At 40.9% G+C, this 8,522-nt stretch overlaps 1 protein-coding gene across 1 annotated transcript; it reads right to left on the bottom strand.

The window, feature by feature from the left end:
• Positions 1 to 360: 360 nt before the first annotated feature.
• On the bottom strand, positions 361 to 990 carry LOC149232790 (uncharacterized). Its single transcript, XM_089382000.1, has one exon. It carries the CDS (start codon positions 988 to 990, stop codon positions 361 to 363), a length of 630 nt encoding a protein of 209 aa, XP_089238126.1.
• Between the last annotated feature and the right edge of the window lie 7,532 nt (positions 991 to 8,522).

The raw sequence follows: 8,522 nt of genomic DNA, 5'->3' as shown, positions 1-8,522 counted from the left end.
ATTCCAAAGACTTTATGTTGACATAGTTATAGAAGTTAGTGCTTGATGACTTTTTTTGGTAACATCAAGCTTGTATAGGTATCCAGCTCTGACGCCTGAAGCAACAGGCTTGTAGTGGTCCAATAAATCTTTCATTATGCAATGTGTCTTGAAGAATTCAATATTTAGATTTTGATCTGTAATTGTATACACAAAGATCAATTTTTTCTTGATCCTAGGAACATACATAACATTATGGATGCACCTGATACTACCATTTGGTAAAGTCACAAGTATATCTCCATATCCCATGATCTTATATGCATGATCATCTCCAAGGTAGATGTTTCTACCATTTCTTATTTCCTTGAAGTTTTCGTACTAGTCCTTATTGCATGTCATATGAATCGAAGCTCCAGAGTCCACAAACCATGTATTAGCATCATCCGTTTCAGCAACCAATGCGGCATTAGACACAAACAACTTAAGATTTTTGAGATCAAAATTTAGGGCTTCTCCTGTAAAATGTCTTGACTGTCTTCTATGTTTATGCCTAGATTCATCACTTTTCTTCTTATAACAGTCTCTAGCAAGATGCCCACTTCTACCACAATAGAAAATTTTTATTTCATAATCATTTTTGACGGATGGAATACCTTGAATTGATTTTGGAAATGGCCTTTTCTGAGATAGACTTCCACCTTTAATTCCTCCTCCTTGTTTCCCTTTGAATAACTTCTTTTTTGCCATAAGTTCTAAGTTTGGATTCTGAGGCCTCAAATTCTTGCGCCTCTCTTCTTCTTGCATCAATATACCTGTCAATTCCTCAAAATTTGAAGCTTTCTCCCATGCTACAAGACCTATAATAAACATCTGATAGTCCCCTGACATTCCATTTAACGTAATTGTTAGTAGATCAATACTAGGTACTGATTCTCCTATATCTCCCAACTTATCTTTCAAATATATAATTCTTGAAACAAAGACACCAACATATTCATTTTCTTCCATTTTAAGATACATGAGCTTACTTTTCAAAAATAGGACTCGATTTGTATTTTTGGTTTCATATAATTCCTTTAATGATTTCTAAGTTTCACTAGATGTCTTGTAGTCATGAATATGAGGGATTATATTATCTTTAACATACATTATTAGTAATACCTTTGTTTTTTTCTACGCTTCTCCCAGTCTTGAATTGATGCAACTGTCACACTTGCAGTAGTTTTTGCTTCTTCTCCCTTTGTGATGGTCCAAGCGCCATAGCCTTACAATAGTGTCTGCAACTTGACTTTCCAATTAACATAATTACATCCATCCACTTTATTGGCCTCATTCAGGTATGTCTTTGCAAGGTAATTAGCCATCTTGACAAAAAATCCTAATTTCCAATAGTGCCCAACTTCTTACTTCACGAGCACCACCAGTAGCTCCATGGATCCCTAATCGATAGATCCAGAGCTCCAACAATGGCTAGGCTCCACAGCTTCAAACAAAAAACCAAATGAAGCTCAACCACTTTATAATTTCCTCAAAAATTGGATTTGTGCACTTTTCCTTCATAAAAGTTGCACAAATCTATGCATTTTTCTTCATAAAATATACACAAATCTATGCATTTTTTCTTCATAAAAATTGTCAATTGTGCACTTTTTCTTAATAGAACCTGTGCATATCTGCTCACTTTTCTTAAGAAAAGCTGCACAATCTACCAAATCTGTGAACTGTATAATTAACTAAGGGTGTGCAGGTTAGCTTTGACCTTTCTTTTCCTGACAAATCCAAATTTGGCTCACCTCCACTAATCCACACCAAGATCCACTGCGCTCAAGACAGTGACTCGAGCCTGAAACGGAAAATGCAGCCTTCCAATGTGGTCACACTGTTCCACGTATAAATATGGCAGATCTTGATTCTTCCAACAAATATTCACACCTGCACTCACTAGCAGAGGAGGCTCCATGCTCACCTATCTCTCTCAGCCACAAAGGCTCATTGCATCAATCTTAGCCACAAGGGCTCAAATCAAGCCTAACGCTATGATACCAACCAAAAACTAAGAGGAAGATAAATCAAAATTATGAATGAAACTCGCAGCTCTAAGGTGAGGAGCACCTGAGGCTTCCACAATGCCACATTTATTAATTAGAGCAACCAGAAATACACAAATATAATGGTTACATTTTGTTCGGGAGATCAAAACAACCTCCTAGAAAATAGGATCTAAATCTAAACTTAGAAAAAAATCAAAACAAACTTTCTCCATTATTTCTAAGTGTTATAGTAGCAGCCACATTCACCATGATTTATATATATATTCATCTTAGATATATGTGCACTATAAAGAAAAACAATCAAGCTTTGAGAAAGAAAACATAGGGATAATGTTATGCTCTTAATCCTGCAAGACGATACCAGAATACCAAATATGCGAGAAAATATACCCAGAACATAGAACAAGAGAAATAACAACAAGTATTTTATTATTTAGAAAGCAAAGTTCACTTGCCTCTTCGAGGGGGCAACCTCCAATAGAGCTAAGCTCAATTACAAAATAAGACACGATGCTCCTCGCAGGGAGTCTCTATCCTTTATATAGGATTCATACATGCAATACCATGGGGAAATACCATGGTTCTTATTAATACCATCTATCTAATACCATGTCCCATTTGCAACTAACTGTGGTCCCGTCATTAAATGCGGGTTAACCACTTACAATTATTAATATGAGCTTTATTGACTCTTTATTTAAATATAACTATGACTCGATCCTATTACATAAATAAGGGGGTTAGGGTGGGACCCTAACATGCCATTCCCCATAAGAATAGCCTTGTCCTCAAGGTTGAAGCTGTGGAAACTGTTGACGAATAGTGGTTGGTTCTGAGGTTGCATCTTCCAGAGAGGTGTCTTTCCACTTGACGAGGACTTCCTTGATCATGCGGCCACACAGGTGCTGTTCTCTTGTATCCAAGACTTGTCCAGGTTGGAGCCAGATTGACCCTTCTTCATCCAGTTCAAGTAGACTGGTTTGAATTCTGCAATTGTTCCTAATCACTTTCTTGAGACACGAGACATGGAAAATTGGATGGATTTTTGTAGTGGGTGGAAAAGCTAGCTTGTAGGCCACTTCTCCAATGCGCTGAAGTGCTTGATGTGGTCCATAGAATTTTGGAGATAGTTTCTGACAACCCTTGTCTTTGAGTGATGTTTGATTATATGGTTGTAGCCTCAAAAAGACCTGATCTCCTTCTTGAAATTGGCGTTCTAAGCGATGATGATCTACCTGTTGCTTCATGCGGTTTTGAGCTTGATGAAGATTCTCTCTAAGATGGGCGAGCATGGTTGTGCGGTTTTGTAGGAGTTGATCCACTATTTGTACCTTCGAGCACCCCTTGATATAAGAAGCAGGGGAACGAGGGAGTTGACCATAAACTGCTTCATATGGAGTCATTTTGGTGGTGGCCTGATAGTTGGTGTTATACCACCATTCAGCTAGAGGTAACCACTGTACCCAAAGATGTTGCTTTTCTGAAGTGAAACACCAAAGGTAGGTTTCCAGACATTTGTTGACTGCTTCAATTTGACCATCAGTTTGTGGATGATAGGAAGTATTGAGTTTTAGTTGGGTACCTTGTAGCTGGAAGAGTTCCTGCAAAAAATTACTGGTGAAGACCGGGTCACGATCAGACACAATGGAAGTGGGCATGCCATGTAATTTGAAGATCTGATCCATGAAAGATTAAGCGACCAAAGTCGGTGTAAAAGAGTGGGGTAGGGCAGAAAAATTAGCATACTTAGAAAGTCTGTCCACAACCACCATGATGACTGACTTGTTTCCTGACTTTGGAAGACCTGTAATGAAATCCATAGAAACCTCTGTCTATATTGATGCCGGAATTGGCAATGGTTGTAATGTGCCTGGTGCTTTGACTGTCTCTCCTTTGTTGCACTGACAAACATCGCATTCAGCTACAAAAGTAAGAATGTCATTTTTCATTCCTGTCCAAAAAAATTATCTACGAGTGCGAGCATACGTATTTTGAAAGCCTGAATGTCCTGCAGTGGGAGATGAGTGCAACTCCGCCAAAATGCAGTTTTTGAGGGTGGATGTTGGTGATATTACAACTCTGTCCTTGTAGCGAAGAATATCATCTCGCCATGAGTAGCCCTTAGTGGAATTTGGATTATCCTGCAATTGAGTAATGAGTTGGGAGAGCTCGAGATGTGAAAACCTTTCCTTGTGAGCCTCTTCAATCCATTCTAGAATGGGAAGGGAAATTGCGAGCAGGGTACTTTCCTCCTCAAATTGGCGAGATAATGCATCTGCTACAATATTTTCGCGCCATTTCTTGTAAATTATCTCATAATCATATCCCAGCATTTTCGCAAGCCATTTATTTTGTTGTGGTGAGGATAGGCATTGCTCCAAAAAATATTTAAGGCTTTGATGGTCTGTGCGGATTTGGAAGCATTGCCCCAATAAGTAAGGTCGCAAGGTATCTACTGCATGTAATATGGCCATCATCTCCTTCTCATAGGTAGATTGTCCCATATTCTTTCCACTGATTTGTTGGCTTGTGAAGGCCAAGGGTTGAACTTCCTGCATTAAGACCGCCCCAATACCCAGACCTGAAGCATCACATTCAATGAAAAAAGATTTGGTGAAGTTGGGTAGTGCTAAGACTGGAGTGGAACACATGGCATTTTTGAGAGCTGTAAAGGCCTGTTGTGCTTCATCCTTCCAGAGGAATGAACTTTTCTTGAGGATTTGAGTGAGGGGCCTCGCAATGCGACCATAATTGCGGAAAAATTTGCAATAGTAGCCCATGAGACCCAAAAATCCTCTCAAGCTCTTCAAGGTCTTAGGTTGAGGCCAATCCTGCATTGCTTGGATATTTTTGGGGTCCACCCTGACACCGTCACGCCCCACAATGTGGCCCAAATACTCAACTTCTTCCATGCCAAAAGAACACTTGGACATCTTAACAAACAATTTATGCTCACGGAGCAGTTGCAAGAGCAGATCTACATGCTAGAGATGTGCGGCCCAAGTGCAACTGTAGATGAGGATGTCATCGAAGAAAACAAGGACACATTTTCTGAGATATGGTTTGAGCAGGTAGTTCATAAGGCTATGAAAAGTGGATGGGGCATTACAAAGACCAAATGGCATGACCAGGAACTCATAATGGCCTTCATGAGTTTTGAAAGAAGTCTTTGGAATGTTGAATTGTTTCATGCGAATTTGGTGGTAGCCTGAGCGAAGATTAAGCTTAGTGAAGAATTGAGCCCCATTTAGTTCATCCAGCAAATCATCAACAACCAGGATGGGAAATTTATCTTTGATTGTCAACTTATTGAGGGCCCTGAAGTCTGGACACATACGCCATTCCCCATCTTTCTTGAGCACCATGACCACCAGTGATGAATAAGGACTAAGGATGGGACAAATGACGCCTGCTTCCAAAAGTTCCTTTATTATTTTTTCTATTTCATTCTTTTGGGCGAATGAATATCTATATGGGTGCACATTTGGTGGTTGTGCCCCTCGGACCAAAGTGATGCTATGATCATGTTCCCCTCTCGAGGGTGGAAGTTCATGAGGCTTGTCAAAGACTAGCAGATGGGTATTTAAGATCTGTTGCATCTCAGGATGAACCAGAAGAGAATTGGGTTTGAAGGCTTGGATGGCATTAAATTGAGCTATAACTCCATGATGGCCCTTTTTTAACAATTTTTCCATCTGATGTGAGCTGATGATAGAGGGAGCTCCCGCTTGGAGTCTGCGGAGGGTATGTGTGTGGTTGTTCTGCTTAGAGCTCATATATAACTCCTGGAAATCCATTGTGATTAGGCCAAGTGTGTGAAGCCATTAAGCACCTAGGACAATGTTGCACCCTCCCATTTGTATGGAAAACATGTGGGTCTTTAACTGATAATCCCCCATTTGAAGTTTGACATTTTCCCAACGGCCTTCACATTTCATTGTGCCCCCATCAACAATTTGGACTTGGAATTTAGAAACTGCTTGTACATCAAGACTACTATTGGGCGGTGCTTAATAAAACCTCTGATTTTGAGAGTTTGAGGCGAAGAAATCCCTGCCAAAGCATGCAGAGAAATAAATGGTTCTTCAGGTACATTATCCTTCTGGTTGTTCTCTTCTTCCTCCTCTGGTTCCTTAAGTGATGGAGCTTCCTCCGATGAGCTGGGATCAGTAGCATCAATTTGAAAAAATTTGGGCTCCTTGAATTTATGCCCAGGGGAGTATTTTTCATCATAGTAGTAACATAATCCTTGCTTTCTCTTTCCACCATTTTTGCAAGTGACACCTTTTGAGCCTTGAGTGTTTGGGTATTGCTGTGAGCCTCTGGGGTGCGACCCTTGGCGGTGAAATTTGGGCGATTGGACTGGACCGCTAACGCACGTTCTACTTCACGAGATAACTTGTAAGCCTCCAGCCATGAGGGAGGGTGGTGCAGTCGGACGTGGGCTTGTATGGCCTCTTTAAGACCACTGATAAAACATTCCGTGTAGAATTGATCTTGTAGACCTAAAGTGCGGAAAGCTAAGGCTTCAAAAGCTGTAATATATTCGTCCACTATTCCAGTCTGACGGAGCTTAGTGAGACGACCCAAAAAAGCAGAGTCAAGGTCAAAGTGATCCATAAGATCTTTTTTGAATGTGTCCCAAGTCAAGGGCCTTCCATAGCAACGTTGATGCCATTGCCACCATTGCCATCTTTTGTTGGCCAAGTACATGATCCCCACACTAAGCTGAGTTTCATTATCCAGGATGTAATACAGATTGAAATATTGCTCCATTTGTGCTATCCATGCTGTCGGGTGAGAGCCATCAAATTGATGCATGTCCAGCTTGGGTGGTCGCAGATGGGATTGTTGGTGGGTGCCCCAGAGGTGAAGAGAGTGGCTAGACTCACCCTTACTATGTTCATTGCCAATATATGCATCCTCGCGAGCTTCTGCCTTGCCCATAGAGAGTGTTGTAGTTAATTTCATCATCTGATCTTGTATTTCTCTCAAGGATGCTTCAAGTTTGTCCATCCTTTCATTCACCATAGCTTGATTTCTAGTTTCTACCATGCACCAAGCCAATTTACTTGAAATTTGGGACCGCCCGAATTTTTTTGGCACTAACAATTGAATGGTACCACCTTGCTTAGCTCGTCGTCCTGATTCTTATGGGCTAAGTCACCAATAAGCACCCCGAGGGGTCTCAGACTTTTTTTTTTAACTCCTAACGGAGTTTTACTCCTTCCTTAGGAATAATGCAGTCGCTGAATCCCTGAAATGTCAATGCTGCCAAAAGTCCTGCGAAAATCACGCCCAGGTATAGGAACCCACACAACTACTCAGATTTGGATGGTGGATCTGAATGACAGAACTGATTGCTGCTGTGGATCTGATGGATCTGAGAGATCTGGCTGGCTGATTTGATAGATCTGAACTGCGAAACTGATTGCTGCTGCGGCGGAAAAAACCCCACTTGCGAGATCTGATCTAGCAAAGATTATGTATGATCCAGAGAGAGATCAGGGAACTATGGTCTCAAGGAGTGTCAGGTGCTACAGATCGCAATATACATAAGGGTCTGATAGTAGTACTTAGCCCAATGTTTCAGGGAACTAACCAAGGAGGATCAACCGTACCCTTAGTCGTACAACCCGATTACCCTATCGTACGGGCGAGTAATATCTCCGAGTGCTGTTCTCGATGTACTGTAGCAGCAAGATAGCTGACGGTATATTAATGCGAGGTTTCAAGGGAGCTAGGGGGCTTTTGATATACCCGAAAGGTACTTGGAAGATAGTCCATGCGTGGTTTTGTCTAATGCGCTACTACTTGAAGGGGTACCCACAGGGGTTACAAGGGAGTCCAAAAAGCGTGACCACCTCTTGTATTTCCTGCGTGCATGACTCCCCAAATCCACAGGTTTATGCGCTCAACGACAGATCCCATGGTTTAAAGACGCCGGAACACGTCTCTAGCCAAAAAAAAATTGCTAAAAAATGGAGATCCCACCGGCCCTGGAAAGTGCTCTGATACCACTTGTTATGCTCTTAATCTTGCAAGACGATACCAGAATACCAAATATGCGAGAAAATATATCCATAACGTAGAACAAGAGCAATAACATCAAGTATTTTATTACTCAGAAATAAAATTTCACTTGCCTCTTCGAGGGGGCAACCTCCAATAGAGCTAAGCTTGATTACAAAATAAGACATGATGCTCCTCGCAGGGAGTCTCTATCCTTTATATAGGATTCATACATGCAATACCATGACGCAATACCATGGTTCTAATTAATACCATCTATCTAATACCATGGCCCATTTGCAACTAACTGTGGTACCCTCATTAAATGCGGGTTAACCACTTACAATTATTAATATGGGCTTTATTGACTCTTTACTTAACTATAACTATGACTCGATCCTATTACATAAATAAGGGGGTTAGGGTGGGACCCTAATAGATAATTACTAGCTTGAATTATTTTGAGGGAATAAGGAG

Source organism: Pinus tabuliformis, chromosome J (genome assembly GCF_031772625.1).
Source record: "Pinus tabuliformis cultivar Carrire ecotype Pingquan chromosome J, CPIR1, whole genome shotgun sequence".
In the NCBI taxonomy this organism is placed as follows: Eukaryota; Viridiplantae; Streptophyta; class Pinopsida; order Pinales; family Pinaceae; genus Pinus; species Pinus tabuliformis.
This window is presented reverse-complemented; position numbering and strand designations above follow the sequence as displayed.

Excerpts from the sequence above, each read along its gene's own strand:
- LOC149232790 (XM_089382000.1), bottom strand. The coding sequence starts at position 990 with ATGGAAGAAAATGAATATGTTGGTGTCTTTGTTTCAAGAATTATATAT.